General features: G+C 45.5%; 1 protein-coding gene across 1 annotated transcript in view; it reads left to right on the forward strand.

Moving 5' to 3' along the window:
- Positions 1-23,924, forward strand: part of AATF (apoptosis antagonizing transcription factor) — a 47,689-nt gene that overhangs the window by 16,285 nt on the left and 7,480 nt on the right. The window contains 9 exon segments of the mRNA XM_032707163.1: positions 2,256-2,370; positions 2,714-2,918; positions 3,934-4,092; positions 4,833-4,851; positions 4,854-4,886; positions 4,889-4,914; positions 14,355-14,422; positions 15,632-15,712; positions 18,790-18,861. Coding sequence (XP_032563054.1) covers positions 2,256-2,370; positions 2,714-2,918; positions 3,934-4,092; positions 4,833-4,851; positions 4,854-4,886; positions 4,889-4,914; positions 14,355-14,422; positions 15,632-15,712; positions 18,790-18,861 — 778 coding nt within the window.

Here is a 23,924-nt window from a genome sequence, read left to right on the forward strand (position 1 = left end):
TGAAAACACGGAAATTACCCAGCTGTAAGAGGCTCCTGATGAAGCCACTGCCTGGAATAATTAGCCCTCCCACCTGGTTAGACGCACAGTCATTGTCTTCCCTGCCCTCTCCATCCCTTTCACTCCAAATAAAATTGCTCCCCATCCCCACTTCTGTTGGGGTCCATATCTCATAGCCTGGGGGAGCTTGAGCCTGTCTTTATTTCCTTGCCTGCTTGCCGTGGCCCTGCTATACCCCAGAAGAGCTGGAGTGCTACTCCAGTTGTAATTGCCAGGATCAAAGCTGCCTGGGGTGCATTAGCACTGCTGCTGGAGGAGAGGCAGCGGGGAGAAAATAAACAGTTTCGGAAGCTCTGGGGACATTTAGCTGTGTTGCAGGCAGGGGGAAGGATTTTGCTGGTGTAAGATGTGCATTCAGGCTGGGGTGGGGGCACTTTGCTTTTGCAAGTGATGCTTTGGCTGCAGACACGCACAACAAATGCATTTTTTAAAGGGCTTTGTCTGTTTGTCTCGTGGAATTGTTTTGATGCTAACACACGTCTGATTTACAAGTGCAGCAAACCTAATCCGTTAATAGGTTTATATAGAGGAGTTGTCAGAACGTATCTATAATGAACCCTGGGCTCGGGGAGGATGAATCCAACAGCTGATCTGCAACAAAAATCTTAAAGCATCTTCTCCTTGACATTCCTGTTACTGAGGTCAGGCCGTAATTTATCTGAAGATGGTGACAACTGAGCAATATCACACTGGTAACACACGGAGATTGAGACCTCTGAGTGTCTGGGCTGATTTCTGCTGGCACTGTCTCTGTCTGGCTGAGGAAGATTTGCTGTTCACTCTACCCATGATCTCTGTGTCCCCCATTAAAAAAAAAGAAATAAAGAAAAAAATGGAGTGGCAAAAAGTTCTCTCTGTTCTTTTGTGCCAAATACAGAGAAGGAGGTTTGGGAGTTAAGCAGAGCAGCCCCACTGGTTTCATGGCATGGGAGGAACCAGGGGGAGCTCTGGGGAAGTTCCACCTCCTACCCTCCACACAAATCCACGTGCTCTGCCAGGCAGAGTGAGTTCAGTTTAGGTTTTTGGGTAGAAGTGTGCCAAGTGTTTTACCTGGGAGAGCTGACCCTGGGACTGATGTGTGGCCATGTGCAAAGGGAGAGTTTGTGTAGGCCCAGGTAAAACACTTGTTTTCTATGGCAGAGTTCTGCAGGGAGGCTTGTTGGTTGACACAAAAGAACTATTTTTAAGGAACAGATGCTGTGACAATGTGCAGTTAACCTGTCCCATGGTCAGCTGCAACTCTGTGTCCTTGGAGAACATACAGTCATTGGAACAGACACTTTTTTCTCCATCTGTGTGGATACAGGAAAACCGTTGTCAGGGGCAAAAGCCTTTGGATACCCAACATCAGATCTACATTCAGGATTTGTGGGTGAACACCCTGGAGTGCAACTGCTCGTTCCTGTAAAACTCACCTGTATTGATCATTTTACGCCTCTCCACACCAATCTTTTCTTCCCTTTTTTTTCTGAGGATCTCCGGGCCTTCAGTTCTACTATTTAGGTCAGGATCTTCTCATTAAACTTGCCAGGTTATTGTTTAAGTGTCCCCCATAGTTCAGGTCCCGCTACACTTAATTTTACTTGCAGTCTAAGTTCTCCTCCCTCCTGTGTGGTGAGCACAGTGATGGTCAAAGCCCTGCAGGAGGTTGGGGTTTGGTTTTTCTTCTTACAACATGCACACTGTGTACAAGAAGGGAAAGTCAGAGGTCAGTGTGGAGGGCCTGTACATATGTGCATTTTCCCTTGTGTCATATTATTCAAATGAGTCTTGCTTCTGCTGCAGAACTTACCACGGGAGAGAAACGAGTGAGTCAGCAAAAAGATTGTTGTCACATGTGTGTTGCTTCTTTAGGATATTAATCCTTCAGGCTCTGCAGTGGGAATGTTTGTGGATGAAACATTAGATCAGTACACTCCCAATGTGCAGCCAGGCAGATGTTTAGAAGGCAGTTCTGCCTCCTTTCCTCCCTTCTTAGGAAAGAAATGGTCTCCCCCAGCGTGGTGGTGTTTGACATTAACAGCCATAAATCAGTTTGAAGATAAAACCACATCTCTAACTGATTATAGACAAACAGTTAATGGGACATGCAGTGGCTGCAGCAGAAATTCTGATTCAAGATGAGAAACTAAGCACTGCAAAGCTGAGTGTTCACCAGGAGCAAGAAATTGTCACTTGTGTCTCTTGCTCTGCAGGTTGTAAAACTCTGGAGGCCTTGCTGAAAGTGCTGGTGGAGCTTCAGGACGAGCTGCTTTATCAGTACCCAGGCACGAGGCACCTGGTGGATGGAAAGCAAGCAAAAGCTGAGAGGTAAATGCAAAAATAGGCAAGATATTTCTGAATCTTTCTGAATCCTTTGTCTCCAGCAAACAGGACAATGCACAACCTTCCTGACCACCCTCACCCTGCTGTTCTCTCAGTTGCTGCTGTGTCTGGGTGACAGATACTCCAGACAAATGACCATTTGAATTCCTTCTGCCTTGTGGGATGTGTGTTATGTAGTTTTTCTGATAGTGGAGCAGGGGCTAAACCGTGGGCCTTGTGCCAAAACCACCACCACGGTGTGGAAAAAGCCGGTGGTGGAGGGACCACTGAGAATTCACACGTTGCCTTAGAGAGGTGTAGGGTGTTCAGCCTGCGTGTTTTGTTCTAGTGAGGATGAAATCCCGAGCAGTAGCGATGAGGAGCAGGTGGATAAGGCCCAGGAGAAGAGGAGGAGCCTCCCCAAGCGAAAGCTGAGGTTTGAGGACTACCCCGAGTTCATCGCCAAGCGCTACGCGGAGCTCAGGCCCTACCGGAACAGTGTCCTGCAGAAGTGGCACGACAAGACAAAGCTGGCAACTGGCAAAATGGGAAAGGCAAGTCTTGGCTTGTGTGTGCTGATGTGCTTCTGTTGAGCAGAGATTTGGGGAACAAGCGCAAACTGAAAGAGAGGAAATTTAGGTTTGGTATATGGAAGAAATCCTTCCCTGTGAGGGTGGGGAGGCCCTGGCACGGGTTGCCCAGAGGAGCTGTGGCTGCCCCAGCCCTGCAAGTGTCCAAGGCCAGGCTGGACGGGGTTTGGAGCAACCTGGGATAGTGGGAGGTGTCCCTGCCCATGGCAGGGGGTGGAAGGAGATGAGCTTTAAGGTCCCTTCCAACCCAAACCATTCCATGATTCTATGATTCTAAGTTTATTTGGAAGTTTCATATCATAAATGTTCCAGCTTAAGCTGAGAGGTAAAGCAGCAAGAACTAAATACACAGGGACACACTTTTCCCCAACCTTAGAGAAGTTTGGAGAGGAGCTCAACCCTCACATATCAAAGACATAAGTCTTTTGTTTTGAGCAGACAGGCAGAAATAACATTTTCAGGGACAAATGTTTTCCCAAGTTTGGGGAAAAACTCTTGGTTGGTGTTGGTGATCTCCCGACCCGACATCTCACCACAGCCAAGTCTCCAGCAGCAAATAAGCTCTGTGAAAATGCCACTGTTGCTGATCTCCAAGCTGTTTCTGGTTTCTAGCAGAACTGGGGCCTTTTGTGGCTCTCCTCCTCTGTGGAGTGTACATTTAATACAATGGGTAATCATTTCACCCGGAGATCCAGGGTCTCCTCACATCTCCGAGTTAGTATTAATCATTGAGAAGTTAATCTGAACCAGAACAGCAAAGGCATTTTATTAAGCCAGGCGTCAAGTTGCCTCAGGTTGGGAAGGGAGAGCGAGGGAGAAACAAATAAAAAAATCCTAACAGAAATCCCTGCGACGCAACCCAAACCCCCTCCTCTTGGAATGCTGTCTGCTTATCCGCTGACATGGAAAGATAGGGGAACATTGCTGCCTTGAGGAAAAGCTTTCTGCATTATCTGACACTGGTTAATGCTGTTTGCAGGGTTTCGGTGCCTTCGAGCGCTCCATCCTGGCTCAGATTGATCATATCCTGATGGACAAGGAGAGATTGCTCCGGCGCACCCAGACCAAGCGCTCCGTGTACACCGTGCTGGGCAAGCAGGAGCCCCAGCCAGCCCCCCAGCCCGGACCTGAGAACTCGGTAAGGGGGCCTTGTTTCTCTAACTCACCCTGCAGCAGCGGGGAAACTCTGCCCAGCAATTAGCAGAGGGAGCGTTCTCCTTCATGAGAGATTTATGGAGGAGACACCTGAGCGTTGGTTCCTGCGGTGTGACAGCTGAGGAGAAGATGTAGGCATTTCAATCCCAGTTTTATGGTGTTTTGCATTATCTTCCCTCCCAGTTCTTGAGAAGGTTTGGGCTGGGATTGTGCCCCTCCTGTGCTGGAGGAAGTGATGCTCACTAAATCTGCTTTTCGAGGCTATAGAACTTGCTTTTTATGCTGCAGTTCAGAGTCTTTAACCCAGAAAGTCACTTCCAAAATGTACTGCATATAACCTACAGAATACATTAGTGGTAAGTCGTTATTAATTTAGTATTTAAGAATGAATAAATACTCAATTTGAGAGATCAGGTAGAATTACTGCACTAGCAAGATGTATTTTGCCATTACATTAAAAATATCTGTAGTATTTTGCAGAAAGACTTTGCAGAGTCCTATTTATTTCCCAGTAAAGGTATCATAAATCTGTTTTGGCATTGGCAGCGTTTCTGCCTTACCTTTGAATGTATTCCTAGTCCTTAAAAGCTTGTTATGTTGGGAGTTTTTTCTCCATTCCTTCATATCATCAAGTGTGTTTACAGGCTGCTGCACGTGATGTCATTGGAGTTGGGGCAGAAATATTCACATATGAGCCTTCACGCATTTCCTTTGTGCTTCCAGGAAGTGCTCCCTCCCTCAGATCCAACAGACACCTGAAGGACATAGATGAGGAGATATTGATGATGATGACTTTTACCACCAGGTAGGTGATGGTAATGTGTGGAATTATGCCTCCAGTTGGTTTTTAATACTTACAGAGATAATGCAGTTGGTTCTGTGCTCTGTATTTCGTGGTCCTGTGAACTCAGCTGCTGTTTTTAACATCCAAAATCTCTGTGGACAGCTCAGGGGACTTTGCTCTCAGTTTTTGTTGTAGGGGACTGTGTGAGCTCAAACCTGGCCCTGCTGCTCTGGGGGTGTCAGGGCTGCAGGGTGAGTCTGAGCCTGTGGTTCTCCCTGGGAAACGTTGCTACACAGGAAGAAAAAAAAATTCACTGAATTCCCTGAAGGTGAATGTTCTCCCTGGGCAGAGTCCCATTATGAAAAACAATCTGGTATGACCCTCAAAAGCACTGAAGTTACTTCCTGTCTCAGCCTGAATCATCTCACCTACCAGCTGAATTGGGAAAACTGCAGGGCTTCTCTGGCACTTCTCTTGGAGTCATTCCAGCTTGGATCCGGGCCAGTCTTTCTTTTAATTTGCAAAATTCTTAGAAACAAGGAGTCTGCACCAGTGCACAGAAACCTTGTGTTTGTAGCTTGTTTAATAAAGACAGTGCAGCTTTGTGAAAAATGGAAGTTGTCACATATTGAGGAATATTCACTGTAATTCCTTCCCCAAGGCACGAAAACCTGGGTCTGCTTTGATGATCCACAGAGAGCTTGAACTTCAGGACTAGACAAATATCATTATATCATTATATCATTAGAAAGGCAGAAATTTTTGATCTGAATAGTGTTCAGAGTGTCTAGTGAAGTGTTAGGGCAGTGGAAGAGAGCTGTTGCCAGGTGCTCTGGTAACTGATTTAACCAGAAGCATTTTAAATTCTTCCAAATTTAGGGTTTCATGTACAGAGCCAGGACTAGGAGTGACTGAAAAGGGTATTAATTGGTAATTCTTGTCTGTGTTTTTACCAGTAGGAAATACAGAGAACTGTAAACATGCCTTTTTTTGCCCTCCAATAAGGTTTCCAACACACTTCCAACCCTTCTGCTGTAGATGTCCCCAAGAAATTTTTGTAGATCTCACCTGCTGCAGAATCAAGACAATTTGAATATTAATGTTTGTGAGGGATCTCCTCAGGGCAGTCTGCCTTGGAGCCAGGATTACATTCCAAGCTACAGCTCCTCTCCAGGCTCTGCATTTATTGTAGACGCCTCTCCACTGCTGTGGGTTGAGCAGCATCTCTGGGGCACGGGAGGATACCATGCCCCCCTGTGTAGGCTCTAAATGGTGATCAGAGAGTGCCTGTCTTGTTGGACCAGGAATTGAAAGAGCCAATCTGTGAGGTGGAATTGGGGGCCAGGTGGACCCTAAGAACAAAAACAAATTAGTCAGTGTAACAAAATCATGGACTGGTCAAGGAGAAATAGCTGAGATTGACAATCCGTGACCTGTGGCAGAAGAAGGTGCTTAGTGGCCATGAAATGTTAAATTTTCAAAAGAAAAATAGCAATAGATGAATGGCCCAGTCTTCCCTTCTAATAACTTTAACTCCGATAAAGCGTGGATTTCAGAATATGGACTAGTCCCAGCTAGCTTTTCCCCTCGCTGGGTTAATTGGGGTGCTGGGTTAATCTAAATAAACTTAAACTAATAGAGGTCATTGAGGGAAGAGAATCACCTGAGTGAAAACAAATGGGTCTGCCAGCACAACTGTATCTTGGCCATTTCCCAAGAGGGAATGGCAGCAAATTGGAGTTGTTTCAGCGCTCGGCAGAGGTGAAGGATGGGTGACACGGGTTTAATGCGCGGCACCTCCGGAAGCGTTCCAGATTGCATTCCAGGCTGGACCAACTGCTCCTGGATAGGAGCAGGACCAGCCAGCAACATCTGGCAGCACAGCGAGGGATGGGTGCAACTTTGGGAACCCCATAGACTCTAAATATGGTGCTTAGCCTGGTGCAGGCTTTAATCACTTCCACTCCTTGGCAGCGGGCTCCGACAGCTCATCCCGGCCTCGTACATCACGCGCGGACATCTGCTGAGCCGCCAGGCAGCCACACATTCATTTTCCTTTCTTGCTTGGGGTTTTTTTTTTTACATCCCTCCCTCCTTCTCTTCCTCTCTCCTTCCCTTCCACCCTTCTTCTCCCCTCCCATCCCCACCATGCTTCCTGGGAGAGATGATCCGCACAGATTCCCGGTGCTGGTGGGGACCCAGCCCCGTGCCAGCCGCCACCCAGCACCTGTTCCACTGGCCTGGTTAATGTCCCGTGTTCAGTGGGGTTTGGCAGAGATTGGAGCTGTGGCCAGTTCAGTGATAAGGCTGGAGAAAATGGCTGTGTGTTTTCTGTCACCTCCCAATTAAATGGGATTCATAAAGTGCTTTCCTTTATTTGTCAGGGCGCTAAGCCGGAGCTGAGCGCGGCATTCAGAGAGGGGAGAGTGCAGCACAATAGAGCTGACAGGGCCCTGAATGGGTTTGCTTTCACGTGGGTCATAACTGTGCAGTGCTTTTGTGTGTGTGTGTGTGTGTGTGATTGCATGTGTGGATATAAATAAAATGTAGGAAAGGAGCTGGTTCTTCAGGAGTGCTCAGCAGCGGCGCTGGTTGTCGGAGCTGAGGGTGCTCCCAACCTCTGGCCTCTGTGCATTATACTGATTGCAGGGTGCATTTCAAGACCTGCTCTTTTCTTCCTATTTAAATCTACATCCAGGCTTTTCTTTTTTTGGGTATCACTTTCATTTTTCTAAATAACATTTTATAATTATTAATTTATTTTGATTACTGCTTAAAAGGTAAACATTCGGATAAAGAATAGCACTGGAAACCAACTTCCTCTGTGTGTCAGTGGGAAATTAGGCAAGTAAAAATGAACAAGAGCTGATAAATGTGCACAAGTTAATGATAACAGAATAAGTAACTATACTGTTTTATAATAGATTATAATACAAAACTCGTTAATGAGTATGTTTTTCTTGTGGAAAAACAATTTTCTTGTCCAGGTCTTGGTGTTCAGTAGAATTCAGCAGGTGTGTCTGGGGGAATTTTTTGATGATTCAGGACTTAACTCTCTTCTGCCTGTTCATCCCACTTTACCCACTTCTCCTATTCTTCACTTGTTTTATAAGCAAACACAAAATTTTTATTGTAGTGCCCCTGTTGAATAGTGATGGAAATCTGAACTGAATTATGCAAGTGAAATATTTTTATTTGGGTTACACTGAGTGGGAATAGTTAAACTGTTTCAGAAGGATCCTCATCACTGGCTAGAGCCAAGTTCCTTTTCTTTTAAAGTCTCCTTCATATGGTTTTAAGGGAAGAAAAGGCTTTTATTTTTAGAAGTCATATTTACGTAGAATTCATTACAACTGATATTACAGCATTAAGACTTAAAATTCCAGCCTGCTACCAGGGAGCTGCTGGTCTGACATGCTACAGTGGAGATTTTTATTAGGTTGAAATACTCCTCTGGTAAAGGAGAGAGTGGAAATTGCTTTATTTCCAACAGGAATTAGGTTAGTGTTCATATGCTAAGTGTTCCACTGGTAGCAGCTCTTCCCAGAACAAATGTTCATCATTGATGGCAGCAGGTATGCCTAAGGAGAATTGGGAATATACATAATTCCTTTTTTTCTCTGCTCTCCTGCTCCCTCCTCCCCTGGTTTTGGTTGTGTTGTATGTCACCGTGTTTTATAACAACCCACAGTCACCAGCCTTGCCCGTGGGCACCACAGCTTCAGAAGCTGAGAGCAGCCAAAGGGGATGGGAAACATCCAAGGAAACTCTAAAGACTTCCAAGAGGGGTAGCAGCAGCTTGCCAAGCAGGAATGGCAGTGGCTGGGGAGGAATGTCATCCCTGCACACAGCCTCACATTGGCAGAACTGTCACTGCCTGGGAGTCACCCCAAGGTGTGAACAGTGAGGAGGAGACTTAGTCCCTTCCTTACCTACACCCTGACTGCTTAGGGAGGAGCTGATCCTGGAGAAAATGCTGGTTAGCTGGAGGACTGCTGTCTTGCTTTATTGCTGTCCCTGTGGAGTGGCTCTGCATGTGTCTGCCCACTCCTGCCCACTCAGTGTGACAGTTATGCTTTTACAAGAGACCAAGAAATCTCACTGATTTCCTTTTTCCTGTCCTAGAATCACAGACTGATTTGGGTTGGAAGGGACCTTAAAGACCACCCAGTTCCAACCCCCTGCCGTGGGCAGGGACACCTGCCACTGGAAGGTTCCCCCAGCTTTAATCTGAGTAACACAAAATAAACCTGCACATCTCAATCTCTTGCTAAGATACTCCCAGATCAATTTGTTTCTGTTCTGAGTCGTACTTTTATCTAAATCCCGTTGTGTGGTTCTTTAAATCCCACTATATCACTCCTTAAATCCCACTGTGTGGCTCTTCAGAAAACTTCACCTGATGGGGTGAATTTCCCCTCCTGTCTCAAGCAGTTTCCTGGTCCCCTTCCTCTCCCAGGAATTTGATAATGCCATAAACAAGTAATTACTAATCCAGTGAACTATTAAAAGTCGATAATGGTGAAGAATAGAGAGAAGACTGGCTTTGTGACAAGCTGGTTTACCTTAATTAAACCGGTGAGTGATTAATATGGACAGCTGATCTTGTGGCTTTAATTAGATGCATTTAGAGTTTTGTGTGAATAAGAGATGTCTCGAACCATCCCACAGGTTAATGGCAATACAATACTCTTATCACAGGCATGTATCTTTCAAATGGCTGGGTAGATGGTTAATAACACGTTTTAAAGCTTGATTTGGAACTTCTCTTAATGGGTTATTAGAAAATAGGCAAGTCTGTGCATCTTACACAAACCTGAATTTGAATAAAATGGTTTTCAATAAGAGACTGTCCGCAAGATTTCGTCTTGCAAATTAAGTTTTTGTAAATAGATTTCAGAAAAATAAGTTTTAAAAAGTGTTTCAGGGGGGTTTGAAGTAACATTTGAGCTGCAGTCTTAAGTTTTCTCTGGTGTTGGTAGAAATCCAAATGGTGTTACACTGCTCCTGAGTGGGGCTTGAAAGGAGAAAAGGAACAGCTTGTTTTGTACCTCCAGGCAGAACTCAGGGCAAAATGTTTGCTGAGTGAGTCCTGGGCTAGAAACATGATTTATGCTGTTGTTGCAGGATAAATTCATATGATTCACCATGTCTCTCGGAGGACTAAAGCAGAAGAAAGTTCGATTGGGTAGTAATGAAAATACTTTGATAAAATGCAGCTTTGACAACTTTCTGTTCAGGAGTGACTTTGCATTTTCACCAGGAGGGAGAAGAAGCATCTGGTGGTGCACATCTTCACTTGGACTCAACAAATTGCATGTAGCTTTTCTCTTTTTGTTTCCTACAGTGATTTTGTTAAAACCCCTGCTTTTTAAACTGTTAAAAAAGACCTGCACCCCACAGTAGTTGTGCATTCACTGTCTCTAGCAACAAACACCCATTGAGCTAGGAAAGTCCACATAACCATTTGCAAATATTTCAGAGTTCCTCACTAATAAAGTGAATATTTTTTTTAGGAGTGACAGAGTGTTCTAGTAAAGTTAAGCAGCTGCTGGTAAACCTAAGTCTGGGTTTCTCCCATTTTTCTCATTGTTTCAGAATCCACAGACAGTGGAATCTTTCTCTGTTTCTGTTGCTTCCAGCAGGTGACTGAGCTGGGAGAAGCAGTCCAAGGCTCTCCTTTTCCACTGTGTGCAGCTGTTTTCAAATGAACATTGTCAGACCTGTGTGATATTATTATTATTATTGAGTCAGGGACCCTGGCAGAGCTGTGCTCACCTCTGGGCACACCTGACTGGGGGAATTCAAAGACACCAGTGCCACTTGCAAGACAGAGCAGGTGCCTTTGATGCACTGTGGCACAAGTGACCCGTGCCTTCCCTGGCTTTTCTGAAGGTCTTAATAACACCAAAGAAAAGTCATTCCTTTTGTTCCAGTTTTATATCCAAGCTTTGTAAACTCGAGCCCTTGATATATACAGATGGACTTTTTTTTAATTTGATTTGCTCTGTAAGGTCTGAGACAAGTGAGCCTTTTGTCAGGAGGCTGATTTCAGCCATCCTTACCTCTTTGTCTCAACTGGAAATTCTTAGGGGTCTGCAAATCAGAAAGGTCAGCGACTGTAGTATTAGAAACACTGATAGATAGTGCATGAAAATGAGACCTAACCTCTAAAATGAAAATTGACCTCTAAAATGAGAAATGAATCTCTATTACCCTTGAACAACACCCTGATGGCATTTCTAAGTCCCTCTAATTTCGTGCAGTGTACTTTGTGTGCATCTCTTTAACTGGCGTGGAGAGGGGGCCCTTTAGGTTGAATCCTTTAGAAAGCACTTCCTGACTCTGCTGTGGGTTTTGGCTTTGGTGGCAGCCAAGGCAGGTGAATACTGATGGTGTTCTTGTGGGAACACTCTGGTCTGTGTGAGTAGCTGTGGATTGTCAGCTCTGGTGTGCTCAGGACACAGGACAGTCAGCTCCCATCTCCAACCCACCCCAAACCATCTCCAACCCACCCCAAACCATCTCCACGGGCTTTTCTTCCCTCGTGTGGTTGGTGGTGCCTGGTTCTGCCTGGGGAGTGGTTGGGGTGGTGTTATTGGCCAAACTCTGTGGAGTTCAGAAGCAGGCACGTGAGGAGCTCTCTTGGCAAACATCACCCCTTCCTTCCGGAGAAAACCAAACTGGGATTAGCGACTTCCTTCTGCTCCACGTCGCCCGACACAGTTTGTCCTTCTGGTTCCAGCTTTCAGAGTTGGCAGCTGAGCTGCTGGACGTGGCTGTGCTTCGTTGCAGTTGTGTTTGCTTCCATGGGAGACTGAGCTGAGGGTTTTGAAGTTCAGGGAAGATGTGAAGGAGGGAAAGCAAAATAGGATCTGTTTCAAATCAAAGCCTTTTGATGCCGAAATTGCCTAACTCAGACTCAGTCTTCACACATCAGGGCTCAACGCTGATAGTGATTTACTTACACTTCCTAGTTAATAATTAGACATTGGGAGACACCATATATCATTCCTAGTGGAATATATGGGATCTGATGAGAGTTTTCTGTTTTGACTAATAAATTTTAACCAGAATCGCCAAGCTTAATGAAATACTGCGGCTTCGGAAGTGTTTTAAGTCTTGTGCTGGGAAAACAGTGTAGCTTTATTCAGTAAATGAATTTATCATTCCCTGTGTATCCCGAGCCCTGGCTGGCTCTGGAGCAGGGGCTGAATGTAGCACTCTGAACTAGAAGGCGGAAAACTAATCAAATCCTTAAAGACCAAAGGCACGAGGCCTGGGCTGACTTTTTCAGTGGTAGCCTCTGGCTATCCACTTTTATTTTAGTAACCATTGTTAGCATGATTTATAACTTCAGCTCCAGACATATGCTGTTTAGATGTAACAAGATGCTTTGCAGCTTTTCTTTCTTTCCTAATTTCTCTCTTGCTCCTGCTTTATTACTTCTCCTCTCTTTGTCGCCCTCTGCTCTTCCCAGCAGTGAGCCCAGTCCTGCAGTTGACACTGTTGTGGAAGAACATTTGGAACAGTGGAAGACCTTGTCAGTGCCAAGGTCAGCAAAACTAGTACAGGAACCTGGCCCAAAAGTGCATCTTAGAGTCATGGAATGGTTTGAGTTGGAAGGGACCTTAAAGCCCATCCAGTTCCACTCCTTGCCATGGGCAGGGACACCTCCCACTAGCCCAGGTTGCTCCAACTGGCTTGGACACCTGCAGGGATGGGGCAGCCACAGCTTCTCTGGGCAACCTGTGCCAGGGCCTCCCCACCCTCACAGGGAGGAATTCCTTCCCAATATCCCATTTAAACCCACTCTCTCAGTTTGAAGCCATTGTTCTGACCAGGATGGGTGTAGGTGTAAGATCTTGGTGACACTCCTTGGTCTCCCAGTCTGTGGATTTCTTTCCAGGAAGAGCAAGTCCTTGTGGAAATGTCCTGCTGCTCAGTTCCCTGGGAGTGTGGGATGTCTGTGTGTGACCATCTCCGTGTGCCTTCTCTGCTCAGCAGTTTTCCCTCTGCCTTGTGCCGAGGAGCAAGATAAGAGGAGACAGTAAACACACCTTAATGCTGGAAGAGGAAGAAACCACTAAAACCTCTCTGCACCACTTCTCACTGCTGTTCCAACCCTCCCTCCCACCTTGCTTTTGACAGAATATTGACTAGAAACCAAGATCCCATTTCTGCTTAGCCTTAAGGGCAGCTGTTACAGAGTGGCAGCGTTACACAGGTTTACTGTGTCGTATGTCTGTGTAACACTGGATTTGGATCTTGTATTTAGCTGCCAGAAGTGACTGTGATGAAGTGGGAGAGAAACTGATAGATTGTGTGCCAGAAAGATGTTGGGAATCAATCAGATAAACAGGGCAGAGAAAGTAGCTTGCTGTTTTCTAGTGATAATAAAGCAGTGGCCTCTCTCCTGGAATTTTTTGTAATTGCTGCAGTAATGATCTCCAAAAATAACAAATAGGAAAAAAAAAAGTAGTGGCAGGTTTTTAATTATGTTTGAATCACTTTTTATTTTTTTGGTAATGTGATGTATGCCCTGAAGGAAAGGAAAGTAGGGTGGAGGAAAAGCATCCTGCATCCTTTCTTCCCTACTGTCTTTATGGAATTGCCTGGACTCTGGTTTCCAGGTGGGGCTGTTTCGGGTGCTTCTGAGCTGAGGCAGTAACTTCACTGGGTGGTGAAATGTTGGCATCTCTAAAGCAGTCAGTGCCCCTCAGTTTTGGAGGGTTTATTTCTGTTCTTGGTGTTAATACCTGGCTGATACCCAAGGCACAGCACGTACAGCTGACAGTGAGTGGTGATAAAACATACAGCACCAGTCAACTATCCAAAAAGGCTGTTCACAATATTCCTTGGCTGCAGGAAGCAAAAAGGACAAACCCCAGCCCTCAGGACACGAAAAGAAATAGAAAAGCCTGTTTGAGCATTCCTGCTTTAGCTGTAAAAATGATTTTGCTGTGCTGTTCCTCAGAGTGAGTGTTACTGCCCAGCAGGGCTTGACTTCTGTTGGGCAAGTGCTTCAGTCCCCCCCTGCCCTCCCCAGACAAAGTGTGGGGTGAGGCCTGTGGGGCTGAGCTCTTCCTGCAGTTCTGCCTGTGTGAAGGGAAGACTGAACTACTCCTGGGTCCATCTGAAACTGTGCACAGAAACTTTTTGTGGTGGCCATCGGTGTTATGCCCCAGTCACATATTCTATGGGGATACTTTGGAAGAGGGAGATGACCTACAGTTACTCAAACTTTTACCATAGCCATTGGCTTTTTCCCTTGGAAAGCTCTTTGTGCAGAGCAAATGTTACAAAGCCTCGGGTTTGCCTTGAGGTTTTTTAGGGAGTTTCAAAAACGAGGCCCTTGGGAACCTGGTAGCTAATTGTTAATTCTTCTGGGAAGCCTGTGGGCCTGTTTGCATCGATGTGTCCTTACTGGGCTGTAAATGGGAATTTTGTCTTTCTTCCAGCTCCTCCGAGAAATGATCGAGCGTAAAACCACTTCCCTGGACCCCAACGACCAGGTAGCAATGGGCAGGTAAGGAGGGAGTTGTCTGTAACATCACTGCCTTCATCCCAGCACTGCATTCCAGCAAAATCACCTGTGGCCTTCCAGTCCAGTTCATTGTAGAGCAAAAAACACTGAGTTAATCTGGAAAAAGCATCTGGGTGTAAGAAATTGCCTAAGAAATTATTAAATCTGTGTGACATTAGTCAGGAAGCTCATCCCCTGTAACATATTCCTTAGTTATGGATCACACAGTCTGACTTTTAAGCTGTGCCTTGGTTTGTGTGTGATCCCCTGGAGATACTTCCCAGGTATTTCCAGGTATTTCTGTCTCTCAGTGGTTCGTGCAGCACTGAGGGAATCCATACCTCTGGAATTTGACTTTTTCTCTTTATGATCTCTGACTTGTTGTTGTTTTAGAGAAACAAACCTGGTGTGGCATCAGTTAAAGCAATTCCTCTGTATTCCTTCTGCAAGAAAAGATTCTCTGCAATTAAAACAATATCAGGGAATGTTTCCTGCTTGCAAAAGTAAACTGTAATTCCATGCAGGGAGGATCTTACTTCTCTGTTTAATTCTGGAGTGAGAAAATAAAGAACCTTCCAAGTGCCACTTAATGAGCAGTGTACATTTAAATAACCACAGGCTCTAATTTGGAGAAGTGTAAAAGCAAAGGAAAGCTGGGAATGCTGGAGTTGGGCTCTCCCCTGAAACAACCCATGGGGGTACGTTTGGAGAGGGGAAGAAAATGCATCCGGGAATTTTGTGATGATGAAACGACTTTTCTCTCTGTAAAATATTACCCAGATTTTAGTGCAACTTGTCAGATTTATTTTGTGTACGTCTGGAATATTATGGAAAGCTATTCACTATAATTTAACATGATATAGACAAAATTGCTTTTAAGTAGTGATTACGTTGTACATTTATCTGACTTTACAATAAAATAGATTACGGTAATTAAGATTATATTAAGATTGCAGTAATTGGATTTTGCTAGATTTTTTCCCTGATGTCGAGTTTTCATTGTATAAATCAGGTAAGATGATGCTCCTTTTAGTAAAAAAAAAAAAAATAATATTTATGACTAGGAGAAGTTTTTCCCTGCTGGAAACTTTGTTGACTTGATGAAGTTCTGTTTGAGAAGTGGAGCCTTCAACACAGTTGGGGATCAAACAGTGTTTCTGGAGGTGTTCAGTGGCTCTAAAAGTTGTGTACCTGTTGTTTTCCATTCCCCAGGCAGTGGCTGGCCATCCAGAAGCTAAGGAGCAAAATAAAGAAGAAGGTGGACAGGAAAGCCAGTAAAGGAAGGAGAATCCGGTGGGTGACAAGCAAACACAAAGTCTGACAGCACTGCCCTGGCTCTGGGGTGCTGATTCATGACTTTTAGGGCAGGATTTCTTGCTCTGGGGAATCCTGATGTTCTTTGAGCCTGGAATAAGGGCTTGGTTGGTGCAGCCTGTGGGCATTGCCCTGATCAGTCCTGGCAGGAGTGTTTATTGGTCTCAGGAAACACCAGAGAGAGGCATCCAAACATCCCTGAGCAGTTTGAGGCCGTAATTTCCAGTGAAAGCCAATAAACACCTCCTGTGCAATATATATTCACTGACTAAAACCTGGACAGCAGCTCAGGGGAAGATGTGTGGAACTGCCTCAGGTAGATCTCTGTTTCCCACTGACTGCCAATTGGAATTTGGTGTCCAATCTCTCTTTATTGATAAGTCACAGCTCTCTTTAGCTTCAGAGCATTTCACTCCTGGATCACTAATTAGGGTTGAACTGGGTTGTGTTGGCAGTGGAAGAACCTTCCCTGTGGAAGGGGAGGCAGGCTGGAGAGCTGAGTTTTCCCCCTTTGCAGAGCAGATCTCCCAGTCTCCCTGAGTTTAGCGTGACTGGATGATTTGTGGTGGGGGAGGATGCTGAAAAGCTGCTCTGCTTCCTGAAAAATCTGCGACATTAACCATCCTTTTGTGAGTAAACTATAAATCCTGAGTTTAGATGGCATCTGATAGAAAGTCAGTGGAGTCAGTCTGGGTCAGGCCTGGCATAGCAATTTTTAAGATAGATGTCATAGGATAATTTATTGAAAGAGGGAAGAGCTACTTTGTTGGCCTGAAAAGCCCATAATTATTGACTATCAATATTCTTTTCTGTCAGCATCACACATAATTGGATATATCATGATTCAGTCAAAACTATGACAACATCACACAACTGAGGCAGACTCGTAAAAGCTCCAGGAATAATGGGGAAGTCTCTCCTTGTGTGCAGTGTGTGTGTTCAGCATTCCTGGGAGAGCAGCCATCTCACCAAGCCTATTGCCTCTTACATCTTAGGGGCCTTTTCTTGCTCCTTTAAAAAAAGTTACAGGGAAGATACCAATAAAAGAAAAAAGTCTCATTGTCTGTGGTTAGGATTAACATCAAGTTAAGCTTCAGCATCTTTTCAGAATAGGCAAGTAGAGCCCAAATGGGTGGTTTTGATTAGTTGGTTCTTCCACTGAGAGACTTGGTGTCACCCCAGACAGATCCCTTACCCTCTGTTCTTTTATTCCTTCTCTAAAATTGGGATAGCAATGCTTTAATTTCCTTTCATGAAGGAGTTTGAGATCCTGGAGAGCAAAGTGTTTAATACTAAGTTTGATCTGCCTCCTTTATCCTTCCCTTTTAGCAAAGCTTCAGTATTACAGCATGTTTGGGTAAAATATGCTGGTTTATTGCAGAGACTGAGGAGCTTCAAGTGCTTTCAAAAGCAGTCAGTCTGCCACTTGACATGAGTACCTATCCCCTTCACAGACAGGGAAGTTTGGGCATTATGAGAGGAAATAAGCTCATCTAAACACTCCCCAGTCAAGCTTAAGAAACCTGGTGCCTAAAACTCTTCTGCCCCTCACTGGGACGTGCCCTTTCTTGGGACAGACCAGGAGTGATGTTTGCACACCTGCTTATCATGTCAGTGATTTCTGGTCCTGCGCTGCTGCAACATTCTGTGAATGAAATGAAATATTTTGTATCTGCTAGACTGGGATTTTCAAAGTCCTGATTTAAAAGGTGTGATTAGATCTGGACAAACAACTCACATCAGAGAATTTACCTGAACTGCCACGTCCCCGTGCCAGACTGTGGCAGTGTAAGCCTTGATCTGTTTGAATCCCTGGCAGTGTCTCCTAAGGGAGCTGTTTCAGAGCCCAGGCTGTTGACCTGTCGTTTGTGGCAGCACCAGCCCTGCTCAGCTGTGCCTGTTCCCTGCCTCCATCATTACAGCATCGGGCCAGGGCAGTTCCTTCCATTACCACTGACAAAGACTTGATTGTGCAGAGAAGCCCTTGTGTGAGGGTGAGTGTGTGCTGTGCCTGAAGAGCTGTTCTGAAATGGGCTTGTGAGCTAAAAATCCCCTCGAGGGAATGTTCCTGCATAAGCAAACAAAAGGGAGTGCAGAGGTGACAGAGTGGAAAGGTGATTCTGGGCAAATGCTAGTGAATCCTTTTGCCTGCTATTTGTCAAGCTCTAAAAATAGCAGCAGCCTGGATGAAACATTTCAGGCTGGGGTAGGCAGGTAGTGCTCACCAGTGCCTTGGTTTGGAATCTCCTGCCCTCAGACACAGGGTTTAAAGCCACCTTTTCATTCGGAGGTTTTCAGTACCCTGTTAAATTTTATGTTGTGTCCTTGAATACAAGGCATGAAATGCACTACAGTGTGGAAAGTGGGAAGGAGATCCTGCACCTGGGGGTGCAGGACAGCTTGCAGAAATATTTTGATGATGAGAATATTCCCCATCTCATCTTTGCACGGGCCTTTGCTGTCTTCTCCTCGCTTGTTTTTACATGCTCCATTTGTAAGTTATTCAGGGTAAGATTTTCCAACTATGGACACGGCTGCAGAGTGGGATTTTGATATCCTTCAGGGCCCTGCATACCACAGAGCAAGGAAGAACTGGTAGCAGATGGATGCTGGAGAAGGTCTGATGCTCTGGTGCTCCTGGTGCCTGCAGTGGGCTCTGGGCACAGATTCCAGAAGGTGATTAAGATGCCAGCTGAATGGAAGGCTGGAAAGGAGTGTGTGTTTCTCTGATTCTCGGGGTTGTCTGTCTGGGAGTCTGATTAGGGACTCGCACACAATTAATGGATTCTGTCTGTCCTCTTCCTCACTGGGAAAAAGGGATTTACTTGCTGTGTTCAGTTCATTGTATCATCTGATTATTCTTGTGTCCATGTTGTAAGAAAGAAAGAGAGAAGGGAGGGGGAATTGCCAGCTACAACTGGTGACTCATTAGGAATCAGCCCCCAGGACAGCCAGTGCTTTGCCTTTCAGGGGGGAGTGGTTCTAGTCCAGCAGCAACATTTCCTTTTCATTAATAGTCACTAATGTGCTGCCTGCTTATTTCCTGCACTCCTCAGGTATCATGTGCATAGCAAGCTGGTGAGCTTCATGGCACCTATTGACCACTGCACAATGAATGATGATGCCAGGTGAGTAATAGATTAATTATGTTTCTCAAATGGCTCCATGACAGCGTGGTATTGACCTGTTCTTCAGGCTGTCGCCCCCTCCATTCCTTCTTATCACTTCACCATTTGTCACTGGCATCATAGCCTGGGTGTCTTGGTCACATCTGTCCTGGCAGCCTGGCTGAGCTTTCACTCTCTTAATTGCTGTGACTCCAAACAAAGAAGTTTTCATAAATCTCAGTACCCACATTTTGATTCCTGCTTTTAAAACTCCTCCGGTTTTGAATCTTCCAGTTTGAAGGAATTCGTTTGGAAATAGGCAACTGAGTTACCTGGTGTCTTCAGGTATAACCAAAACTTAGAAAGAACTTGTCTTTTAACAGAAATGGCAACTTCTAGATTCTGGCTAATTTGCATTTTCTTAGATTAGTTAATAATTGGAATAATTCTGTGAAGATTCACTCAAGAACCTAACTGTTCCTTGTGTTTATTTCTATTTAAAGAGTGACAAATTTTATTGGAAAACTATAATGATTAATGTGCTAATTAGTAAAGAAAATATCAGTAAAGTTTTGTGCAGAGTTACTAAACAGCTCTCCTACATATCCACCCATATTTCTTCAGTATTACATTTTTAAACTGCATCTCGAAAGGCTGAGCTCTTTGTGGGAAGGAGGTGGAATAATTTTTCCAGTGAATGGATGTAGAAAGCTTGAGAAACATCTTTCCCCTGGGTTGTGGAACATGTTTGTGCTTTGTGAGGGAGGATGTCATTTGTCTGTTTTGAAATGGAAACCAAATACCTGCTGTTCCTTGGCTGCTGCCTTTTGGGGGATTGCACAGACTTCTGGATGAGGAGTAAGCTGGGGCTAAGATGTTTTGTGTCCATAAGACCTGTGATGTTCATCATGTGTGTTTCTCAGAGTTTCTTTACTTTTTTTTTCTCTTTTTTTCAAGTGAGGAAAAAACCCCCCTCTGAATTTTTAGTATTTGTTTAGGTCCTCTCACCACAAAAATAAAAGTGGTGCAGGTGCTGGGTGAAAGCTATTCCTTCAGCTATATAAAGTGCTCAGTTCTTCCATCTTCCCTGGATCGTAGGAAGAGAGCAGAAGTGGTTTGAGCACTGTGAGATTAGACGTGCACACCTTTGTCTATGTGGCAAATAAATCAAGTGTATTTTTGTTTCTGATCTGCAGGGCCTGAGCTGGCAGCTCTCTGTGCTTCCCACCCATCAGGGACCTCCTTACCTGTATGGAATTAGTGTCTTTGCTGTTTTAGATAACTCCAAATTAAACATGGGGCAGGAGAGATGTGCTTTCCTGGTAGAGTCAAACCATCCTGTAGGTGATTCTGGGATGTGCTTGTTCCCCACGTCTTTTTGTCTGTGAGGGTAATTAGCTGGTGGCAAATGTGTTACAGGAAGAACCAGTTGGTACCATTTTCATTAATCTCTGCATGCCTGCAATATTTTTCTCTCTTAGTATTATGTCCAGTTGACTGGTTATTACTTATGCTTTAGGAATTTAGAATGAGTTTGGGGTGTCAGTTATATTTGGCTGCAGTACTTATTGCACTGTCCTGCAGGCTGGTCAGGCTGCAGACCCCTGCTGAGCCCCCAAAATTAAGGCAAGCTTAGCTCACATGGGGTGTATGAGGGAGAGGGAGGTGAAAAAAAGGGTGAGACCGACAATACAGGAGTTACACTGTGTTTGCTGTCCCCAGAGGTGACATTGCCTCCTCCTTCACAGTCCACCGCGCTCACTTGTGTTCCAAAAGTTGCACAGAAAATGTGCTCTGTGAGCCAAAATCCTGCAGCAAGCCAGCAACGTGGAGTGCATCAAACAGCTGGGACAGGGGAGTCATTCTGTGCTATGGCCTTCTTGGGCCTCAGCTCCCCTTCATGTGCCATCCTCCTCTGCCATCCTCACCCCCCTCGCTCCCCGGGAGGCACCTCGAGCCCCCAGCACGGGGTCTGACCCCAGAACTGGTGCAGCTCGTCCATGTCAGGCTCTGTCCTCACAGTTCTGGGGGTGGGGACAGTGTGGTTGACATTTGTTTTCCTGGGAGTGTGTTTTCCTGGTGTTTGTGCCCACACTGAGCTGTTGCATCGCGCTGGCTCGTGTCACCGAGCGTTCGGTGGCAGCAGCAGCTGCTCATTGTCTGACTGCGGGAACTTAGTCCTGACATTAAGTTTATGAGTCACTTTGGAGGCTTTCCATGCTCTCTGCTAATGGCACTGCGGGCACGGAGCCCCTGTGCCGGGTTGGATGTGTTGATGTGTCACACAGCAGGTGTGCCCGAGGGCAGCTGCATCCCGCTCTGCCGAGGCTGTGGATGGGGCAGGGATGGAGTCAGGCTGGGCAGGTTCTGTTCCTTGTCTGCCAGTGGCTTCGTGGGTGACCTTGAGCAGGTTGCTCTGTGTTCTGATTGCTCTGTGCCACAGAGAGCTGCTGGTGAGATACTATTGCCTGTTTAGCAATAGTAATTTTAGTAGTATTTAGTTTTTCAACGTACACAGGAAAGCTTTTGTTTCAGACGCAAAAATAGAAGCCTGAGCTTTTCTCACTGTTGCCAAAATGCCTGCTGGTTACCTGCAGCACAAAGAACATCCCTATCACAGGCATCACAGTCTTCCTTTAGCAGTTCTCTGCAGCTTTTTCCTAATGTTGAGCTTAAATTTCCCCCTGCTGTAATTTAGGCCTGTTATTTCTTGTCCTGTTCCATGTGGCCTTTGAGAACAAATTTGTGCTTCCTCATTGCAGCAACCCTTGCACGTTTGGGTGGGAACCCTTGTGAAAACCTGGGTGTTACTTATCAGCTTCCTCCCAGTTTACACCATTTGTGTTTGCATCCAGACATAAAAATATTCAAAATCCGTCAGTGCCTGAAAATCAGGCCTCAGTAGGTCTTGGTTCAGCTGTCCCAAAGTGAAGGTATCTGCTGCTATCACTCATGTTTTGAACATCAGAGCCACTCTCTAGGGGTCACTTTACAGCTCTGTTTAAAATACCCTTGCACCAGCCATAAGTTGCAGCACACAACTGTACCAGACAAAGCAAGAAGAATTCAACATCTGCAGGTGAATCAAAAAGGAAAGACCAGACCTGTACTCTTGAGAGGGAAGCAGCAATGATAACAGCTTTCCTTTGTGACAGAAGAAGGTAATTTTATTGTTTGCAAGTGCAAATTACTGGATGGAGATGCAAGTGTACACTTCACAGAGACATGATCATGCTCTGAGCCACTCTGGGGGTTTTTTTCTGGTCAGGCACTTAAAAGGTGTGACCCCAAAATAAACACACATCTGAACAGTGGGGTGCTCTGCGTGGTAGTGGGAGGAATTCACAGTGTCAGTGAGCTGTGTGTAAAATGGATGTAGAAACAGAGCTGGCAGAACATTCCCCTTAGGTTCTACCAGTGGCCTGATTCTCCTCTGCATTTGAGCTGTTTTACACTGCTGTGGCTGTGCAGAGAGACCGTAAAACAGTGCAGTGAACTGCTGGCTCTCCTGGAGTGGAGGATTTCCCTGTGTACTGGTGGCTGTGGGATGCTCAGGACTTCAAAGAAATGCCTCTGAGGAGGAGCAGCCTGAGCACTGGGAGGAGAAGGGGATAAACAGTCACTCCAGGATTGTTTTACAGCCTGAGTTCGAGAAGAGGAACGTGCAAGTCAAATAACTGCCTTTGTCAACATCACTGCCACTTTCTTTCTTATTCTTGCTGCTGGTTGGAATATAGCACTGGTGGAAGCATTAATCTTCCCCTTGCCAGTTTTCCATGCACCCTATGCATGGGCATGGCTGTTTGACCCTGTGCTCACATATTTACGGTAATGTGTGGGACACTGGTGGCCTCCAGCCCTCCTCTGTTTTAACCCCTCTTTGGTAGTATTTTAAACATACATTGGAAAGTGATTTTATGGTTACCTTGGGATACATGTTTATAGACTTTAACACATTTATTGTCCTCTTGGGCCAAGGTTTTTCTAATCGGTCCAAGGTCATTGCTATGTAAATGGCCTGACCTAAGACAAGGGACCCGAAGGCAAACCTCTGGTGGTTGTCCAGGAGAGGGGAGCTGCCTTGGGCAGGAATTGCTTGGGGTTAGAACAGGGTTGGCTGTGATTTCTCCTGGTTTGAGGGTGGTATCATGTGGGTGCCACTTCTTGGACTTGCCTTGAAATAGGTTTTTCCCATCACCATGACCTGGGGAGCTTCACATCCTTCGGTGGCACCCTGTGCAGCAGAGCTGGGAACAGGCCAGACTCCTCTGGTTTACACCTTGGAATGAGGCACACAGAGGTGATAGCCTCCAAGGGCTTTTGGGTCCAGAAATCCTTGAGGCAAGAGCCATAGGGAATGGCCAAAGGGGACGCAGAAGGTCTGGGATAGAGCTAAGGTTGAACCCAGACCTGTGCAGCCACCTTCAGCTGGCCCAGCTCCAAACAGTCTCACCTTTTAGGAGATCAGACATCTGGGCACTTGAGAAAGCTCCTGTGCCAGGTGGGTGTATTTATGGGCGAGCTGAGGCTCAGCATTCCTGCTGGGGCCTCCAAGTCTGTTCCAATGAGGTGTTTTCAGTATGTGCAGGAGGTCCAATGCACAGCCTTGTTGTGGCAAGGTCAGGTAAAGCCCCTATCCTGGGAGGAGCTGTGTGTGGATTTGGGTTTTATTCTCTCTGCCTGTCAGCTGTGATATACAGATCTTCAGATCTGCACTGTCCGTGTGTGAGGAACGAGACTAAACAGAGACACTGTAAAACAAGGTCTAATATCAAATTACTGCGGAGTTTGATGAACATCTGAATTTCACCTCTGGAGGACGGTGACTCGCAGGAGAGACATCCTTAAAGGACACAGATGTTTGGTACGAACACCTTTATCTCCAAGATGACTCAGGTTATCTGACAGGTAAAACGATTGTGCAAATATGCAACAATGATCTAATCAGCTGGAACAACAGCAATATTTTAACTGCGCTACCTTTTAACAGCATCATTAAGGGCTCTCATTACTCTTTTATTAGAGGCTCACTCTATTTCTTATCAGATTACAGAATGAACATAACTCATGGCACTGATTTGATC

The sequence above is a fragment of the Chiroxiphia lanceolata genome, chromosome 20 (genome assembly GCF_009829145.1).
Source record: "Chiroxiphia lanceolata isolate bChiLan1 chromosome 20, bChiLan1.pri, whole genome shotgun sequence".
Classification (NCBI taxonomy): Eukaryota; Metazoa; Chordata; class Aves; order Passeriformes; family Pipridae; genus Chiroxiphia; species Chiroxiphia lanceolata.